The sequence below is a fragment of the Ochotona curzoniae genome, unplaced genomic scaffold (genome assembly GCF_017591425.1).
Source record: "Ochotona curzoniae isolate NIBS_2020 unplaced genomic scaffold, NIBS_Ocur_1.0 contig_2754, whole genome shotgun sequence".
Classification (NCBI taxonomy): Eukaryota; Metazoa; Chordata; class Mammalia; order Lagomorpha; family Ochotonidae; genus Ochotona; species Ochotona curzoniae.
In genome coordinates this window covers 4,465,303-4,486,539 of record NW_024465582.1, presented here as the reverse complement: position 1 = coordinate 4,486,539, position 21,237 = coordinate 4,465,303, and the positions used below count along the sequence as shown (strand labels likewise).

The 21,237-nt window shown below is 47.6% G+C and overlaps 1 protein-coding gene across 5 annotated transcripts in view; it reads left to right on the top strand.

Moving 5' to 3' along the window:
* CTNND2 (catenin delta 2) overlaps window positions 1–21,237 on the top strand; it is a 661,272-nt gene that overhangs the window by 634,468 nt on the left and 5,567 nt on the right. For all 5 annotated transcript variants that reach the window (XM_040977415.1, XM_040977414.1, XM_040977418.1 and 2 more), the window contains 3 exons: window positions 12,889–13,015; window positions 15,405–15,533; window positions 19,801–19,874. In XM_040977415.1, coding sequence (XP_040833349.1) covers window positions 12,889–13,015; window positions 15,405–15,533; window positions 19,801–19,874 — 330 coding nt within the window. The remainder of the gene's footprint in view (window positions 1–12,888; window positions 13,016–15,404; window positions 15,534–19,800; window positions 19,875–21,237) is intronic.

The window sequence follows — 21,237 nt, the reverse complement described above, 5'->3', positions numbered from 1 at the left end:
AAATGTATTTATCATCCCCCCCAAATCTGGTCTACATCTTTTAATTACTCAGACTTTGAATACATTTATTAAATGCCTTTCATAGACCCAATGAAGGAAAAGTTCCAAAGAAAACCCTAAGATGTGGAAAGAACCTTCTGTGGATATAATTGAAATTTGGAAATGAACTTCATCAGGTCTTGAATTATCAACTGCAGATTTAAAAGTGTGAATTAAGGGAAGGAAAATTACAGAGAAAAATCCTGAAGAACTTAGAGTTGGCAGGATTAAGAAGTAAGTGACTAGGGCAGTATGGACCGAGGGGAAGTAGGAGGGGAGAGATGAAGATGGAACTGGAACTATCCCATGTGGCGCCATCTGTTGGCTGGCTCATGTCATGACTCGAGATCAGAGGCAAGGATCTCACTCCATCTAGCTGTTTTATTTGACTCAGGCACATTTAATCACTCAGAATACTTGGAGTGTGGTTGACCAGGTCAAGGCCATGGTTCATTCAGCATACATTTGTATGGTCTGAAGCTTCAAACCTAATAAGCTCTTACCCTCAGAGTTTTTCTCCTCTAATGGAAAATAGGCAATTGTGGGAGGATGTGACCTCACACAGGCTAAGTAACGCATCACCACTTTCATCAAGCAGCCGTTGTTTAGCGCAGTGGAACTTGTAGGTCCTCTATCGGGTCACCTCCAAGAGCATGTCTTGTGCACACTACTGGGTGTTTGGTCCAGCCTGACTTGGCCCACTTCCTGTCCTGGCAGATATGACAGCCTTGTCTGATCGGCCCACACCCATTTCAGCTCTTAGTCTTGGGTGCTACAGCGCCAACTACACCTGGTTCACCCCCAGACCAACTGTTGCGTGGCTCAGTGGGTGCTGAGACATAGCCCACTCCATCCTACACCTACTCTGGCTCTTGCGAGCACCAGTGGTTACTGGAGCCTAGCCCAGTTTGGTATATCCCAGACCCAGTCCACATCCATGCTGAGGTACACTGCAGTCATGTCCAGCCCAGTTTGCCCCCATTCCAGCTCTCATGCTCACTTGTGGGAACCACAACCCAGCTGGGGTGTCCTCTTAGCTCCTGGACCAGTCCTGCTCCCAGCCTCAGATCTTACGTGTGTAGGTTGTTGCTCCAACCCAACCCAGCATAACCCACCCCCATCTTGGCCTTGGCCATTGAATGAGGTAGCCTGACGTGGTTGGCCTGCCCCTAGTCCCAACTCTTGCTGGTGGTAAAGCAGCCATTCCTGATGCAGTTTCCAGAAATGTCAGTGGCCTCTAAAATGGTCTGTGACAGTCCCAGTACCTGGAGGGATATTCTCTTTAGGGCATGCCCTTGGGTCCCTGGGGGCCTGGCCTGTAGATGCCTGTCTTCCTTCTTTGTGTCTGTGAGGCTATCACCCTGCCTTGCTGTTTCACAGCCTCTCATGGAGGCACCAGGACTCTGTCTCACCCTCACCCTGTCCCCCTCCCTCCCTGACACTGGGTTTGTTCATCTGTGAGGTGAAATAACACCTGCCTCCCTGGCCTGCTGATCACCTCACCTGGAACAGCACCACCTTGTAACCTGGAAGGAAATACACCAGTGGGAGCCACTGCTCATGGTTGTAGAACAGTTGCCAGGCGGTTGGACAAGTGCGGTCCCTATCACCCTGACCATAGGGAGGGTGTTTGGATTCAGGACTTCAGTCATCGTCACTGTTTACTTCCTCCTACGTTGCTGCAACACCTTTCCTTTTGATGTTTGGTTTAATTCGGGTTCTTAGGTGCCTGCCCAGTGCCTCTCCTGGTTTTCCCCTCAAGCAGTCTGCTGCCATCTATATATGCAACATACATGAGTCCCAACAGGAAGAATCGTACAGGGCAAGGTTTAGGCAAGCAAAATTATAAACATAGGATTTCCTAGGAGGCATGAGAATGAAAGATGCCGCCATTGGTTTTAGAAGTAGCTTCAGTATTAGTGCTGAATGTATGCTGTGGTGATCAAGCATGCTCAAGACTGGTGTTGGGCAAGCACAGGATTATCCAGCAAGGTGCATCCCACCCATGAGCATCCCTGCCATGATCCTGTGTTGCAACTCGAAAACAGCATCACTCACAAAATATCATCTTGTAACTTTGAGACCCTCCCTCACACACAGGTTCCTCGTGCTGCCTCAGGCTGTCTCCTCTGTAGGCTGGTCTCCTGTTCATGTCTGCAGTTGTTGATGGTTCCCAAGGCCCTGTGTTTAGATCTTTGTTATCTATACACTACCTCTTCCTCTTAGATTCAGTCTCCAACCTCATGTGACTGTCTATTGAGTATTTCTCTTCACATGTCTGGTCGTGTGTCAGATCACCTACTCACATCCACAGCACCTCAGTGAAATCAGAACACAGCCAGGCATTCTTAGCCTGCCCTTGGCCTTGGCTCCTCTTCCAGCAGCCCACATCCCAGGCCATGAACAGCATGGCTTTCTACCCATTACCCAGGTAGAATCCCAGCAGTCACTCCTGGTCTGGACCTGTCCTTCCCAGAGCTGCATTTGGTCCACAGTAAACCCTAAACTCTTCTACTCTCTTGCTTCCAGCCAGAAATTGCAGCTCTCAGCTTACTTGAACTGCTTCGATTACTCTGCTTCCCAATCTTAGATACCAGTAACGGCAAAGACTTTAGACTCAGCCCTCAGCCTAATGACAGGGAAAATTGAAGTCGGTCTCTTCACCGCCAGGATGGATCACTGTTTTGTGGGTCTTCGTGAGGCACTGGGTCCATGGCCAATTTAGCGATGCTCCATGAACACAAACGCAATAATAGACTTTGCTTTTAAATTTCACATGGCTCATTTTGTTTTCGAAGTTGTTATCTACACAGCAGTCATTTAAGATGGAAGCTTGTCTTGTCACTTGAGCTTGCATGGTTTTGCTCTTGGTCTTTTAGAAAGTTTACGGATTCATTTTAGTTTTCAGTTTTTATTTCATGAGAACAGTTTTAGGTTCATAGCCAAGTTGAGCAAAAGATCAGAGCTTTTCCATGTACCTTCTATTGCCCCACATGCCTGGTACCCCAGGCATTGCCACCCCTCCCACTCCAGAGTCAGGGAAGCCGCACAGGCACATCCTCATCACCCACAGGGTTCCCCCTTTGTATTGTACAGTTCGGATTTGTACAATGCATCATGGCCAGTGTCCACCATTATAACATCACATAGAATATTCCCAGCATCCTAAACATTCTCCTGCCCACCTTGTTAATCTGGACTTAGATTTGGACAAGATTTAGTGTACAGTTGTAAGACTTCAGATCAAAATCTCCCTCCTGAAGATACTAAAATAGTATTATGTGGATTTTTCACATCATTGTAAGAAGAAAACAAGATTATATTTACTCTTGCACTGGGAGAAAATAACCTATTTTGAGAGCTTTACAACCAGTGTGCTGGAATATTTCTGTAGCCCTTGAATCATTCTTGCCTAGGAGGGGTCAGCCTCTAGATCTGGTTGCCAGTCAGGAGGTCCCCCATGGCTCCCTTGACATCTGTCTGGGTATGACTCACTGAATTCTTGCAGTGAACACCAGCTCCATACAGCAGCTATTTTTTTTTTTTACACTCCCACATCCATTGACATGATCAGATTCACATGCCAGGTTTGGGATCTCAATTGGACTTAAAGTTCCATCTCACCAATGCCTCTTGGAAACTCCAGACTTTTCTGGAAGGTTGCAGGAATAAAGTTGCACCACCTACCTGTAGTCATGGCAGGCCATCATTGGTATCCTGAGGTCCTTTCTCAGGGAAGTCCCCTGCTCTGTCTTCTGAGAGAAGCTGGTCCTGAACAATGCATGAACCAGGCTGAAAATGCATTTAGTTTTGGGGACTGCAGGCAAGGAAACAGCCTTGAGAGGGAATGCCACCTCCGTTCTTTCATTGCCTGGCTTCTCCATGAACTGCTCGCACAGAATACACTCAACTCTTGAAACATCTCCTAAGAAGGCACTGCAGGAAAGGAGTAAAAGGGCAGCTGCTGGTATCAAGTGGTAGATGATTTTCCTGGTGTTTAGTTTATGTTATTGAGATTCTCTGCTGTACTCTAAGAAACTCAATGTGCTTTAGAGAAAATAGCATCTGCTTAATCTCTCTGTGATAAATTAAAACTCTTGGCACATACATTCAGGGATCAAATCAAACACAGCTCAAATACCATGAATCAAACCCTTGTTGTCAGACCAATTCTGACTACAAGTACTCCTCCCAAGTGCTCGTAGCCTGGTGTGTCCGGTGGCCCTGCACCCTCTCCGCTGAGACACAGGCATCCCAAAGGCATCACTGATGTCTCCAAGAGTGTCAGGTGCGCTGGTGGCTGAACCTAAGAAAGGTCACATTTCTCAGAATAGAGATACTGTGTTTGTGATTGCCATTTTAATGATGCAAACAAAACGTAAAACCAATCTCAGTCTTCTTCCTTTTGCTGTCAGGTGAGATCGACTTTCGGGTCACTCGTACCATTCAGCAAGTGAATAATGAACTTTGAAAGGAGTGGAGTTGTGCCCTTTAAGGGCCTGTGTTGCTCTGGGCTCTCTTTTCTTCCTGCAGTTGTATTCATTCCATTGGCTCTTGCCACCATTGCACTGACACAACAAGAAATCAATAAGTAATTATGGATAGGGAAGGAAATGCCTGTGGATTTCCTCAAGCTTCCAAACCATTAGGCACAAGGGAGGGAACACAGTCCTGCCTGTACGAGCCTAAGCTGTACAGACGCCTGAGCAGGTCACCTTGGTCCCCAAACTAAAGCCATGGACTCAGGTTTGCCACTTTTTCCTCACTGTAATCTGCTGGCCATTGGAAAGCCAATACTGGAGTCCAATGAGAAAGAGAAACCCATTCTTGAAATACTATCTAGGGAAGACAGCACATTACGACAAATTTAAAAGTGATCATGAAGTTTTGCTCTAAGAAGGGTAAGAAATGTTTAAAACTTACTTGAGTATGTTGCCAATTTGATAATGGGTAGATTTGACTTTCTGGGTGTCTCAGGTAGTGATGTTAGAAATTTCTTCACCAGGAAATGATGACATGCATAGGTTTTGGTGACAAATTTTAAAAGTACGCTGGGATCAGTGTCTTGCAAGTTCACCATGATAGCTCCTCAAGTTCATTCTTTTCTGCATCACTTCTTGTCAAGCTAGGATGGACAGGCTGAGGTTAACCTTAGCTATGATTCTGCCTCTCCCCATCAACCTAGGCATTTCCTTGCTGGTATTTGTATCTACAAAGAAGGTCTTTGCTCATGAGGCCCCCTGACCTCTGTGAGACAATTCTCCGACACTCATCATATGATGGCTGTCCAAAAAACAGAGGCACAAATGGGAGCAGAAGCAAAAATCAATTGTGCCAAAGTGGAAATCAATGCTCATGGCAGCTGCTAAACAAGAAGTGACTAAGTTATAGCCATGGTTGAGGGGGTACCCTACAGCAGCGGAGTGCTGCCTAGATGAGCCCAGAGCAAACATTTCCTCTGTAATTCTGCTCTCACAAGGCTTCCCCCAATAACGCTTCAAATCAAAACCTACCAGAATTCCCCAGAGGAAGAAGGCGGGGGTAGGAAGAGGAGAGGAACTGGATGACAACCCAGTAACCTGAATGCATAACTGCAGCCATTCTTGTCGCTCACCTTGGGCACTCAAACCCACCTGTGTCTTTTCTGGTGGAACATAGGACAGCTGGTAATGTTTCAGTTTTGAGAACCTTATTTGCTGGAGAACAATTCTGGTCAATTTCTTTTCTCTTCCCAGCTCTATCACCCTCTAATGAGCTAGGCCTTATCTCATGCTCATGATTGACAGGCAGGTTGAGCTGAGGAAAGAAGGTAACCTGAACAGCACCTGCCCACATGGTAACTTCTATCTGGAGGGCAGTAGCTGCTTTTCTTGGAGCCATCACTCCCCAGATGAGACCCTTCCAACTGTGCCTGCCAGGTCTGCACCTAACTTCCCATGCCAGCTGTTTAGAACATTCCTTGTGCCTCCAGCATCTGCTCCCCCATTGCACAAACACCTGCTGTGCCCTGTAGCTTCTGTGCTTATAGAAGTTCTGTTTGGGAGTAACCTGTGCGGTTACACAGTGAGTGAGTGGACGCACCAGTCCTCAGTCAGCCAGTGAGTGGGTGGACACACCAGTCCTCTGTCACACAGTGAGTGGGCACACCAGTGCTCAGCCAGCCAGTGAGTGGGTGGGCACACCAGTCCTCTGTCACACAGTGGGTGGGCACACTAGTGCTCAGCCAGCCAGTGGGTGGGCTGATGCACAAGTCCTCAAGACAATTAGAGCTTCTCTACTGAGAAATGTGACGCCCTGGCCCTTCTCAGCCCTGTGTCCTGGTTCTCCTAAGCCTTGGTGCTGTGGACAGGCACTCATGTTTTCTGAGCTCTGTGGCACAAGCAGCAATGGAGAATGGAGTGGAAAGCCACATTCCCTGAGAGATGCGGAAAAATCTGCAGCAGTGTGGGGCCACATGTGGCAAATACAATCATGTTACGAAATGACTCTCAAGACTGGACAAAGAGAAGGCAAGTTGCTCTTACCTCGCCTTGAGACAGGGCAGTGAAAGAAATGAGCATCTACGGTGGAGCAAATTGGAGGCCATTTCTGGATACTGTTTTACCAAACCAATACTGCATCAGCCCAGGTGCATGTGTGTCTGGCAGAGTTGGCGACAGCAGAAGGTACTTCTGATGGGGTGGTTCTCAGTCAAAAGAAATCATACAGTTCTAATTGTCTTAATTTTGTAGGGAATGGTAGAGTGTAAGGGGCGTAATTGATTTAGCAATAATGATTTGATAAGCATGCACTTGTTGCTTCCTGGGTAGCTGGTGCAAAACCGAGCAAGATAGGTAAGCTTTGACAAGGGAATGTGCCGTGCCAGGTCTCTCGGCTGTCCACTGCCGGGTGTGATGTGAAACTGAATCAGATACTCAGTGCTGGGTAATCAGCTGTGGCTAGAACCTCATGTTTGGCATCTGTGTGAAGAGGTGTGTTCTTGCAGAAATCGGCCTTTAGAATGCCTTACCTAATGTTCCTAAGTAGAATAGGGACCTGAGGACCTCCTAGAGAAATATATATATCCGTGTGCTCGAGCTGGTAGCCACCACCCTCGATGCAGAGGCACGCTAGGCGAATGGTTTGCAACTGTAGCTGATCATCAGCATCAGCCAGCAGGACAATGAGCTTTTGAATGTACAGGGGCACCTTGGAAATTCTGTGGAAAGGGAATTAAAGGGTGTTTTTTCTGGTGCCAAAACTTTTGAAATCCATGAACAGTTTTTTTTATAACGTATTTTTCCATAACTTTTTGAAAAACTCATGCATGGACTTGTAAATATTTTTCAGGCCAAAATAAGCATATCACTTTATTTCCTTTCTCATGAGCTTGCTTTTGGATTTTTTTTAATGAGAGTGACCATGCTGTCATTCACTACTCCCCCAAATTCCCGTTGCCTACCAGGGCCTTTGAGCCGAACTGAAGCTTGGAGCTGGACACATTCCGGGTGTCCCGCATGAGGAGTCAGGAGCTGCAGGTGGCGGTGACCCCGGCCACTCCCACGTGGGAGGCCGACGGCTCAAAGCCTGGGCCAACACCTTCTTCTTCCATGAACTTGTCAGAGCACTCTCGTGATAAAGCCCCAGGCCCCACCAAAACTGTTTAAATAGAAACTCAGGGTGGATCACCGACATTGGTATTTTGGAAACTCCTGCAAATCAGAGGAGATTCTTGAATCACGGAAAAGAATTTGAGACAGACCTTGCCAGGAGTTCTAACAATAAAGGATGTCACATACTGAGGGGAGGAACTGACTCCTGGGAACCTAGGATTCCACCTCTCCATCTGCAAGTGCCAGAAGTTAACGCGCAAGCAGTTCAGGATGGTGCTCATCTTTTGTACACAAGGTTGGCAAGTCCCTGTACTGATAAGTGTTGGGTGAGGTTCACAGTTTTCAAAAGCAGACGCTTTGGGGTGAGCGTGTCTGAGCCGAACCACTTGCAGAACAGCTTGAAAGCCACCCAGAGCCTTTGTCAGCACTGTTAGTGGAAATTCCCCCAGCAATGTGTTCATAACGGAGATGTTTCCTCAGTGTTCAAAAGTACAATATGAAAACTGTTAAAATGCAAAGACCTCAAGATACGTGTGTTCTCCAGGAGCTACACAGAGTGGTAACATCCTGGACAGACCATGGCTTTAGTTGTGATGCTGGTAGAAGGCTCGCTGGATCCTTCAGCATTCGGGACCACTGGAAACGCCAGTGCGCAGAGGCTTGGCTTGAGGGAGTAATAACTTCATAAAGAAAAAGCTGGGAACTTTAACACAGACACTGACAGTGGTAGAAGGACAGTAAAAGGGTGAGATAAAGCAAATCAGATTATTCCTGGTGGCAATATAAAGTTCAATGACTTTGAACTTCTCTTTCTCTTTTGGATTTCTATCTCTATATACTTGGAACAATTTAACAACCTCTAGTTTTAAGTTTAATGTGTTAAAAATAAAAAGCAATTTGAGGCACAGATATCATATCACATTTTTGACAGCTGGGTCTTGAGCTGAAGGGCACAACTTGGGGGTCATTCTGCTGGAGGTGAGCCATGGACAGGAAGAGAAGTCCTTATCACAGGTATTAAGGATTAATCACCCTCCCCTCTCTACAGTGGCCATTCCTCATTCTCCAGTTTTACTCCCTGAGTTTTCTTATCTAACCCCTACAAGCCAGAGGAATAGTGCCAAGGGGATCTGTGGTTAAGCAGACTGCCCAAAAAACTTCATGCCAAATGGAATTAAAAATGTATTTTAATGCAACAATTTTGAAATCCATAGGTTTTCTATAATACACACTTTCTGTGACGTTTTTGAAGATCTCCCGTATGCATGGATTTCAAAAAATGTTTGCACCAAAATAAAGTTATCTTTTCATTCCATTTTGCACAAGCTTTTCTGATTAATAATGCAATTCACACATGCACAAGTACACACACACACACAGCCTCTGGCCTATAGTGAGTTAAAACTTTATGAAGAAATAATGATCAAGGATGCAGTGACTGAAAAAACATGTGCCTGAGTTGAATGTATTTATGCAAAGCATTCTGAAGCCTTTCTCAGTGACAGTGGGAAGTAAACGAATAATAGATTGATTGCTAGCTGGCTAGATAACAAATATACATGGCTAGCAGGGTAGAAGGAATGTTAGCTTAGCAATTACTTTCCCAGAGAGAATTTATCTTCATTTCCTTTCTTATGTAGAAAGCAAAACATTTTCTCCAATCAAATGACCAAATATTTCATGCAGTGATAGATGTGCAGAGCCATGAAATTTGTCCCCCAGGTAACTAATGATTTGGCCTAACTATGTGGGTAGATATGTGTGACGTGGACTAGCTGGCCCTAAGTTTTCGGCATTCGGGTGGCAGTAGTGTCTGAGACATGCGCATGCATAGAGTGTCAGAACTGAAATGCCTTTCCAGGCACTGATGAATTTAGCAAGGTAGATCGGCCCAGAGCAGTGGTCAGTCTGCATCAGTGGACAGGGAGAAGAGTCCTTCATATGCTCTTTAGGGGCCTCTCCAGCTGTGGCTGACCGTGCCTTCAGCAAGGTCCGAGTGAGTGTCCCCGAGCCTTCAGCCCCACCTCCAGAAGGGGGTTTCTGGCCCCCTACACAGTGACATCTCACAGTGAGTAGCACCTTCAGTGCCTCTTCTTGTCATTCCTCTCACGGTCCTCTGGTAGCTGCTAGCCCTGAATAGAGGGTCGCTGCAGGACCACCCTTCTGTCATGCACTGGTGTTTTGGGGATTTAATCTCATGAAGGCTCTTAAGACCAAATGCTCATAATGTGATTCAGGAAGTGATATTTAAGGGGCTGTGGAGTTTCAGGGCACTTCCATCCGTCGCTGTGGCCTCCATCCCTGTGTCTGGAAGAGGACACATCTTACAGAGCAGAACCCCTGGGGTGGAGGGTGACATGGCAGTGAATACCCATGGCCCTAATGGCAGCTTAGATGAGGACATTCCTAGTGTATCCCCAGTGAGTGTGATGGCTTGGTAGTCTGCACTCAAAAATTACATTCATGGACTCTCATGGTGGGACAGGGCTTCCTGCTGTCTTCCTGAAAGCTTCTGTGCCACTGCTGGCTTCTGTGAGATACCCCATGCACGAGTCTGACTCTCTGCTCCCCAGTGCACTGCCTCATTTTCACTTTTCGTCTTCCTCTCTATCAAGCTTAGAGTCCCTGAGGTGTCATTGCATTCTCTTTTCCGTGTCTGTCTCCAAGGTACTTGCCTGATCACCTCCATCCAATTTCACCTTCTCCAAAGCAAGCAGCCGTATTGATGGGCCATCTTATTTAAAGTCACACACACTACCACCACCCCCCAAGTGGCATCCCATCACCTTGTCCATGCAGCCCCCAACTTTGGCCACTCTACTGTCTGGCCATAGTCCGCTGCACACCCCCGCCATTGTCTTAAGAACCCTTCCATACTTCTTTGTCCCTCCCTTTCCATCTGTCCTCCACAAAGTACAACTCTTCTTCACTTTAAAAAGAACTCACCTCTCATTGTTCCTGTGAAAACATCAAGAACAGGAGAGAATGTCCCCACCTTCCAGGTAAGAGATTTTACTGTCTCTTGTCTGTGCCTGGAAAGCCCATCTGTTCCCCCACTTTGCTCCCTGTTGCCAGACCAGGGAGCCCCATGATTCACTAAATCCTATCAGCTCTGTCTGCTCCTGCCATTCTTCTGCTTCCCTCCTCTAGGTGAATCTGACATTCCCATGTCCGTGCAGAATGGTGCACTGTTTCCCAGGAGATCTATCAGATCTGAGCTTGAACCTTGCTTTTTACAGTTCCCAATTCTCTGCTCTCCTTTAGAATAAAATGGAGCCCAAGGGTGGCTGTCCTGTCTCCCTCTCTTAAGTTCTCATTGTCTTTGGAGCCCACTTGAGTTAGACATCTACTAAGCTGAACCAAGGTCACAGTGACTTCCACGACCAGACCATATGTTAAGTCAAGTCCTGGTCCTGTTTATTCCACAGTCTCCTAACAATCCATCCACAAACCTGACCTTGCTCAACGTCACATCCCATCTCACTCTTCTCCCGAGCTCACTTGTTCCTTCTTTAAAGTCCCTACTCTCTGCACCCTTTAGATACTGGCAGTGTCCTGTGGCTACTCAGCCCTTCTGCTCTCCCTGTCTTCCAGCCAAGCTGTTTGCTTTGAATCATTCACATGATTCCAGTGTGTTTTTTCCTGACCTTGTGCTAGAGATCCCGACTTGAAGATTCTTCTGTGTATCAGCCCAACCCATCCCATTCCTCTCCTAGAGCTGCTTCTCGGATAAGACTCATTTCCTGGCTCACACCAGATCACCTATACACCAACACACCCTCAGCTTGGATGCCAACGCTGCCCTTGCCTCAGCAGCAGTGTTCCATCCAAGCTGAAGGAGTCTCACCTCACCCTTGTAGAGGAGTTTCTGAACTAGCCTCCCTGTCTCGACTGCTTGTTCCCAAACAGTCCTGGACACTCGGGAGGCTTCTTCCCATCCCCTGTCCCTTCTGCTCCCCAGGAACCCAGCCTCACCCCAGCACCTTTACATCTGGTCTGCCTTTGGCCTCAGGGTCTAGCCCCTCTTGGTTCCTGCTCAGCCCCTTCCCAAAGGCTCACCTGACCCTCCTCCACCAAGTAACCACCAAGCACAGCCCGACCCTCTGCCTCTAACCTTGCTCAGTTTTTCTTCCAAGTATTACTTTGTATGTGTTACGAATGTGTTGTTATCTTGCTTTCTGTTTGACCTTGGGTGGCTTATTTATTCCCAAAGGCTCAAGTTCCTCATCTGTAAAATGGCGTAGTAATAGCACCAGCACCTAGAACTGTTTAGAAAGTCTTATTCATAGTAAGTACCCTCCACACTGACATGCCTGTGATTTGGGCATTATCCCATGAGTGACGGAAACAGCCATAATGAGAGAAGCTAAAGAATGAGGCAGAAATACTGCAGTAAGCAAGTAGTATTAACTTTCGTGTGTGTGTGTGTGTGTGTGTGTGTGTGTGTGTGTGTGTGTGTGTGCGCGCGCACGCACGCGCGCTTGCAATGGCTCTGGAATATTGCCTCCCCTGAACGGTTAAATGTTATGATGGGAAAAAGCTGCTTCTGTGAGGCAGGAACTGGGGAGGGAAAGGATCTGCTTACCCGTGGAAAATGTATTCTCTCAATTGAAGTAAAACTGAATTCAAAGAGAAAACACTGCTACAGCATGACAGCAGGACTTGGCTGGTTCCAGGCTGTCTTTATGCTTTCCAAATTCACAGGATGGTTCATAATGCATGCATATGGATTTTATAATGAAAGTGCATAGTGTATACTTTCCGTATGGTCAGTAGATATTCAAGGGCCTGTAAAGGCTTGGTAGGATGCAATTTGGATGTGATCTAAAATGAAAAGTAAAACGTCGGGGGCTCCACAGAAGGCAGCAGCTGAGTACACAGCTTGGCAGCAGCCATGCTGGGGGTGGCGCAGGTGGCCACCAGCAGTACCGGGAGTCCAGTGGGCAGGGGAGGCAAGTGCCTTCAGGCTTCTGATGGCCAACTGATTGAGCAACGGTCAGGCACTTGGGAAAGCAAGGAAGCAGAGGAAAGACCATTTGTAGTCATTGAAATGAAAGCCTCTGGCCAAGGGAAAGCAGGCAGGCTCTGAGAGCAGGCTTTCTGGGGGCTGGGATGTGTACCATAAGGCACAGGTGTCTGTGAACTTGGGACCTTGTGACATGCCGTGGACATGTTTTGTGAATTAAAATGCTCAGAGCCTGTGCATGTGAGGAGGTGAGGGATGCTCGGCCTCATGTGCTGTCATTTTTTTTTGAAGGATGGATGGTCACAGTATCACTTTGTAGCCTCGTCTTCCACCATTGAGCGGGATCGGCAAAGGCCCTACTCCTCGTCCCGCACACCCTCCATCTCCCCTGTGCGTGTGTCTCCCAACAACCGCTCAGGTAAGAGGCCCCGGCCAGCACACCCCGTCCGCTCCCAGGCCTGCAGCTGACTCCATGTGGTAGAGTGCCACCCTGAGCCATCCTTCAGCCAGCTTGCATCATGGTGATGTGGGCAAAGCTGTGTTGTATGCGTGGGATTAAGAGTAGGGATCTGCCTTCCATGAGTAGAGTCAAAGGAAAGGCAGGCTTTCCAACTTAACAGTTTGAGATCCACTTCTTTATTATAATTGGGATAGTAGATAGGAGACAGAATGTGCCACTTATCTGTTTCATGGGATGTCAAGTTGAACATCTATCATGACAGGTCCCACAACCATTTCTTATCAGGCCACTTGTGTGCTGTCATCTGTAAACCAACAGATAAATCCATGATAAATTCTTACCATAGCCAAACATAACTTGTAAGGCATTGTATTTAATTTTCAGATTTTTGTCTCATTCCTGTTTAATTTTGGCCTTTTATTTGCACAAGTTCTTTCATCTTTAAGGTGTGCAATAAGTGACACCAGGCAATAGCGGAAAAGACGACAAAGTGAAAACACACCATTTAGTAATTTAGGTGGTCTGGACTTTATTGCTTTTAAGATTCTTCAAAGATTTTTAATTTGAAGAGCAGAAGAGTTAGAAAGCGCAAGATTCGGTCTGCTGTTTCACTCCCCAAATACCCATAGCAACCAGGGTTGGAGCCAGAAACCATATCCATATCTATCCCATGCGGGACAAGGAGTGAAGGACTTGGGCCACCAACTGCTGCCTCCTGATGTGTATCAGCAGAAAGCTATATTGAAAACAGGTGGAATTTGATCTGAGACCCTCTGACATAGTTTGGATGGTCCCAAGTGGTAGCTTAACCCATCGTGCCACAGCACCATCCCTGAAGGTTGGACAAGCGTGAACCTGCCCTTGGACTTTCCAGTGTACAGGATTCCTGTCTCCCTGATACTTCCCTGCTCAGGGAAGCCTGCTCCTCGCAGGGCCCTCCTGGGGACACTGCCCAGCAGTGTGGCTCTCCTGAGGACCACTGTCCTCAACTCCACCCGGCCTTCAGCAGGAGAATGTGGAGGAAAGACAGAAACAGAACAGAGTTATTTCCTCCAAGCCCCTGGCAAGGTCTGATTTTCAGGATATTGCCGTTGCTTGGACACTGAGGGTGACCCCACTGCTTCCCACTGTCCCCACGGCCTGGAGCATCCCGGGAAGCCTCAAGAGGCTGCTTTTCCCAGAGTTCCAAGTGCTGAGACCTGTAGAGCCCCAGAGGTGTCAGTGACATGAAGGCAGGGCGGCTGTCCCAGACAGGAAGGCCCAGGGCAGTGTGGCAGGCAGAGCTGGGGCTACCCAGCAGCTCAGCCCGTGCACTGCCTTCAGACTTCCTGGGCCAGGCACGCCAGAGCATCCAATAAGTACCTGTTTGTGGGATTCGATTTTTCCCAGAGCTTTAATCCCAACCCTTGATGCCTCCGAGCACCGCTGTGTAAGAGGTCTCGGGAGATAATTACACACTTGATGCAGTGTTAGACTGACTGCAAAAGCCCCTCCCTGAGCCAGTGCAAGGCAGCGACTCCCAAAAGGCCGCCCTTGGTGTAGAAGGGCCTGGAAGCAAAGGAGCGGAGCAAAGGGACTCTCATGGAGGAGGTGAGGCAGACGCTGGCTGCTGCAGAATGGACAGGACTCGGACATGGAGCTTGGCAGCTCTGGGGCTGTTTCCTGCCTCAGTTGTTCATGTAGAACCCCAACTCTTTTCTAAGCTGCAGTGGCCAGCCCCAACATCACCTTCTCCTCCATTTCGCACCCCCACAGCCAGCCCAGAGTGGCAAGGGTGTGTGCACTGTCATTGCAGTATGTCCAGGTGTGGTGAGGGTACTGCTGCCTGTGTGGCTTTCTGTTCTATGTGCCCACTGAGCCAGTGCCTGGAAGCCACTGACCAGCCAGAAAGGATTCTGGAAATTTCACCCTAATGGGCAGCCAAGCAGTAAGCCTCGATGTTGATGGGATGGCGTGGAGGGCCTTTTTCAAAGGGAGATTTTCCCTGTTACCGTCATAGCATTCGCTGGTGACTACTCCCGGGTGCTTCCGCCTCTGGGTCTAGTTCCTGGGCATGTCTGTTTCCTGCTGAGATGGAGCGCACCTCAAGTGCAGGAACAGTGGGGTTCTCGTCTTGGCCTCCACTGTGAAAGAGAGAGAGACTTAGGAATAGGCAGGCCCTGGGGATTGAGCCGAGGGGCTGAGGCCCACACCTCTGCAAGGTTGCATGGGCACTACAGTGGAAAGTGTTCCCCAGGGGTCCCCAGCCCCTACATCTGAACACATGGCAGGCCGTAACTGCACAAGAAGCTGTGCAGGCTGTGTGGTGGGGCACAAAATCATCCCAGTGTTTGCTTCCCTTGTGCAGCGAGCGCCCCAGCTTCACCTCGGGAAATGATCAGCCTCAAAGAAAGGAAAACAGACTACGAGTCAACCGGCAACGCCACTTACCACGGAACGAAAGGGGAACACACTTCCAGGAAAGACGCAATGACAGGTGAGCCAGCTGCACGCTTCTTTCTGGAACACCCTAGACAGGCCGAACACTTGCCATCGGGCAGGACTAGGCAGCTGTGGGGTCAGCAGAAATCACGACAGATGCCAATCCTACAAGTTAGAGATGAGCAGATTAGGCTAGAGGCATCTGCCCTGAGCACCTTAATGCTGAAAAGCCTGGACACATCTGCCAACACACGTTTTATTACAGTATTGGCCTCTTGCTTGCTTAGCTCCTCACACTTCCTCACAGTAACAGGGAAGCCACCCAAGAATTCTCTGCTGCCATCACTCACAGTGGAACAGATCCCAGGATGGCAGGCCAGGGTAGCCAGACTACCATGAGGAAGGGAAGAGAAAGTAGACAGGAAAAGGATGGAGAATGAGGGAGAATTAGGGACATCACAGTATTGTGGAGATGGTTCTTCCTCTTGCCATGTCAGAACTCCTAACAGGCCTCATTGGGACCGTACGCCATGCTAAGTGTGTTTGGTCCTCTGCCCCCTGCTGTATCACCCTGGCCAAGGCCTTCACCTACCCCGACTGTGTCCTGTTAGACCATGCATAACCTCCTGAGGGCCCTCCAGACAGCCTGTCCTCCCTCCCAAAAAGGGACTTAGGAACATCGCCATAAGTAGGGCTATGATTTAAAAGCAAAGTTGACAGCAAGTAGCTGTAGCGGGGGTCCCCCATACTACTCTGCCACGTGGACATAGCTTCCTTCTATAGACAGAAAAAGAGCTGTGGTGCAAGGAGCGCAATCCAAAGTCAACATCCTCTTACCAGATGAGTCCTTGCAGGCCAGTTCTAACAGCTTAGTCCATGTAGACCTGCAGGGGAGCAAAGGTGACACTGGATAATGAAAAGGTCTTCCAAGTCCCGCATGATTAAGTTTTCCCAGTTGAGCAGGTCTTTGTGACTCCGGTGGCACTGGTTTCCAGGTGAGCTGTTCCCAGCCCACGTTCTGCCTCCGTGTGCCAGCCCTGCAAGGTGACCTCTCACCCTGGCTCATGAATTGTTTCCTGAGGAGGACAGCTGAGCCCTTTACATGGCCATAGCTTGCTAATCTCATGGTCTTCTCCCATAAACATTGACTCAACCTTGGATGAATGTGAACAAAGCTAGTTATGACTAAGTGCTTTGATTCCCTAGAGTGGAGATAGTCGGCAGAAAAATGATTTATACTGATTACCTCGAAAATCCTGAAATCAGATTTACCCGATCCGTTCATTTTACCATTCTTGCTTTGGGTACCCACATCAGCAGATCAGGACTATAAATTCATATTATAGGTAAAAGATTAATTGTGAGATTTACCATATTATCATTTAAGCTAGAAATTTCCCTTTCAGTTTAATGACTCAGGTTTTTAAAGAGGGGTGTGTTTATGCTCAGATAGTACCAGTGGTACAGGACTGTACCATGGACACAGGAGACATGTTTGCTAAATCTTCCTAGGAAGTGGCAGGAATCTTGACAACTCCAATATTGAGATTATGTAACTTTTCAAATTTATTTAGAGCATTAAACAGATTTGCTCTTAGAGCCATGTGAAACTACACTGTCAATCATGGTAGCAAGCCTAGAGACCTTTACTGAATGAGAATACAGCAGAGTTCTTAAGTACTGACTCCTGCGTGAATGCTGGTCGTTGGTGCTGGTGGCAGTGAAGGTCCTTGTGTTGGTAGTGCTGTGGCAATAATGGCATTGGTGCTGCTTGTGTTGGTAGGGCAGCGTTTGCCCCCTCCCACAGTGACAGGAGTAAGTTCTCAGCCAAAGCAGGTGGGAGCCAATGTTTCGCACAGGAATAGAAAGGTCAGGTTGCTAACTCCTACTCTGCAGCCCTTTTACAATTGCCCATCACTCCAGCGTGCACTTGAGAAATAGGATTTCCTGTGTCTCACTCAAGAATCCGTGCACTGATAGACATCTCAACACCCCTTGCTTGAGTCATCAAGGGTGGTCCTCTCTTCCTCATCTGAGGAACAGCCCCTGTGCTCCAGGAGGGCTGCAGCCTGGCCCTCACCTGCACACAGGGCCGTCAGAGCAGAAGCAGTTCCTCATCAATGAATTCGTCTCTACTGAGCACCTACCACTGCAGAACCACAGGGGTTTATTCCTGCCTCCTTTTTTCTGTATTTTCTAACTTGGATAAAGTCTCTTTTAGGACTTGTCTCCATGTTTCTTTGCCAAGGAGGATCCCTCGGAAAACCAGAGCCAGCCACTTACTCAGCCATGCTGAACTCTGCCAGCTGTTTCTTGCAGTCACGCCTGCCTGTGTAAGGAAGGCAGGGCCACGTGGCCCACAGCTGCATGCCTAGGCAATCCAGTTGTCCTTGGGGGATTTTGCACTTCCCATGTGTCTCTTCCTCAAATCACCTATTCCATTTTTCTCTATATTCTCTCATATCCCTTCACCACCCCTTAGTCTCAAGTATGTTGATTCAGTTGGAAGTTGGGCATTTGGGGAGCTGATGGAAAAATTACAGCATTTCTGAGTCTATCCTAGTATAGACATACAAGGGCAAAGCAGCCAAGAAGACGTCTGCTTTGTGTATGTACAAAGATAGGTCAAGGGCAAGTCCACATCTGCTTAAGACAGGTAAGTGAACCAGAGACATGAGTAAGAACTTTCAGTAGAAGTATCTCCAGCTCAGAAGCCACAAAGCAGTGGGTGTGGCACTGGGAGGGGCCGTCGACCATGAGAATATAAATAGTCCACCCCAGCCGTGGGTCTTCTTCTGAGCAACAGGAAAAGCAAGCTTTCATCTTGTCCTTAACATGACATTTTCCATCAGCAAAATTAGCTTCAAAAGCTACTTTTTTCGAAGTTTAGCAAAGAAAGTTCTTACTCTGTCTAAGGAGACCAAGCACTGTCTCCGGCTGCAGGGACACACATGGTGACTGTCACATAGCAGGCAACACACAGCAATAGAGCAAGACAGCCAGATAACAGCACATGCAATGAGGCAGAATGAGACATGTCACCTGACCTGGTCAAGGAGCAGACACTCGAGCCAAAACCTGAACTGGCCAGGAGGCTGTCAGTATTATACCTCCCTGGAAGCTAAGCATGCCCCATCCAGCAAAGAGGGCCAGTGGAGCTGGGACTTCTTCACAAGAAAAAGTGGAGGGCCTGGGTCACATGGACAGTCATGGGGCTCCAGCCAGTGTGGTAGACACCGGATTATCGCGTCCTGGCTTTGGTGTCCGGGATCCAACCAAGGAGCGGGGAAGGGTGGAAAGTGAGCTACCATGGAAGATTCAGTAACAGCGGTCCAAGAGAGAAACTGGTTTCACAGGAAGAAGAGTGACGTACCTTCAGAGAGGAGTGCAGAATGCGCTTTCAACTCATCTAAGCAAAATTTTCCAAGAGGAATTAAGTACTTTGAAGTAACAGACATGCAGGGGGCGAACTTAACTTAAACCTCAGTAGGTTGTACTAACCTTGTGTCTGTAGCGGTCCTGTCTCTACAACAGAATAAAGACCCCTGAATGCTGGAACCAAGACTAGTCCTTTCTGCTAGGGTGCTTCACAGGTCACTGCTACTCAAGTGACATTTTCCTGAGCTCTGTTAAGAGATGACTTCAGGAGCAATGTGCTGTCCTCTGTACCTGTGGAACACGCCTCAAGAGTTCAAGGGGAGGAAGCCGCAAGTAGGTACCTCCTCCAGGCCTTTGGGCAGTACTGGTGATAGAATAATGTTTACCTGGCTTTGCACCAGACCACAGACCAGATAGCAGTGTGGAGATCCCAGACACCAAAGCTGCAGCCTTCAGGTGCACAGGCAAGTTGAGGGGTGCCCCGGCCTGTCCTTTGGACTTTGGAGAAGGGAACTATCTAAAAGATGATCAAGCACTTTTATGAGCTCCAATTGGAAATTTTACTCTTGTCGTTCTCTAGCCAAAAGCTAGATCACTGATGCAGCTTCCTACATGCTTCAGTGCAGGTGACAAGCTTTTATTATTCACCGGTTTTCCCCAGAAAAGGCAGTAAAATTTGCATACTGACCGTCTGGGTGTTACACCTGCCCTGACCCTGTCTGTGATGTGAACATCACTGCAAGGGTCTGACAGGCTATGGAGATTTGGCAAGATGGCTGTTCTGCTTTCTTAATATCTGTATGTGAAATGAAGTATTCTGGGCCAAGGCATATCTTCCACAAGAAATCAGGCTTTGTTAGGGCAAGAACTTGCCTCACTGGCTGTTTCACTTACTTGAAATATTACTTTCTTCGCTCATGTTTTTGTTGTCCTTTTGTGTTTAGCTCAAAACGCTGGAATTTCAACCTTGTACAGAAATTCATATGGTGCACCCACTGAAGACATCAAACACAACCAGGTAAAGCAAATACAACATGTTGTATTCTTGTTTCCATTTGGCTCATATGAAATATCCTGAAATTTAAAGAACAAAGTAATTTCCATCGCTCATATCAGAGCTGAAAACAAGAACATTTTCTGGCACTGTGGCCTCACATCTGTCAGTGTCCAGGTGTGTGTGGGGTGCAGGGTGCAGTGACAGTCATTAGAGCAGCCTCACATTAGAAAACAACCCTGATTTCCACTGCTGCTGGGTCTGGTAGAAGCAAGCAGGTTGCATACAATAGCACAGAACTGAAAGTCCACAGTATGTCAGTAGGATGCCAGTATGAAGCAGGAGTTACCTACTTCTTAGGTGAGTGATTCCCATGACCCAGCTATCTCTCATTAGGAAGAAAGTAGTCATTATCCATGATAGTTACCAATGAGATAGACACAAAACACAACATGTTGCAGTGTGCCTTGTGACTCAGCCTGTGGTGTCACCTGGGAGCTTGTTAGACTTGCAGAAGAGCTTTGTGCTGGCTGCTATCTAGGCTACTGGAAACTCCACTCAAAAGCCCCACTTAGTCATCGCTAGGGACTGCTCCTCTACGAGACCTCTTCAGTTCTGTAATCACTCACTGATTACATATTACACCTTCAGTTGAAGGGAAGATGAAGACAGCTGCTCAATCCTGTTTTGAAAGGCCCTTATTTCCTTCCTAATGCACTGTTGTATTTTTAAAACAGAAGATAAAATAATTGAGAGCCAAGACTATTATTGTTGAATCAGTAGCCTGCCATGGTTTCATTGAACAACCTTCATGGCCATTTACAAGCACATTGTATTCATTAACACTGGCCATTTTGTGAAAAGGAAGAAAAGCAGGAGAGATTCTATTTTGGCCCCTTTTCCTGCAGTACAGTGGAGTTTCAACAAGGTACTCTCCAGTGATACTTGTATAGGTTCGAGTTTCAGCAGCATCAACCTAGATACCGAAGGAAGCAGTGTGTCTCATTCAGTAAGCAATCAAATTCCAATTTGTCATGGTTCTGCAGAAAGTATAGAAGCGAAGAGGTATAGCCTACATCCCCTTGTTAATCCACAGCCTCTCATTGCCTCCTTACTATGGTGGGAATCACCAGACATTGACACGCCCACGCTGTTGCAGTGCATAACCATTGCTACTGCTGCTTTGTGTGCATGCCTTTACATTCCTGCCATACTTTCAGGACAGTGAGGCTGAGAAAACAATGCCCAAAACCTCCTGTTTAGTTGCAGGAGATGCATGAAATGAACCATGTTCAACTCCAGCAGGACAGTGCCCACCACCCTTCTAGCAAATGGAAAAGATCATTGCCACGGAGAAGGGGAGGATCCTAAACCACCTCTTTGACCT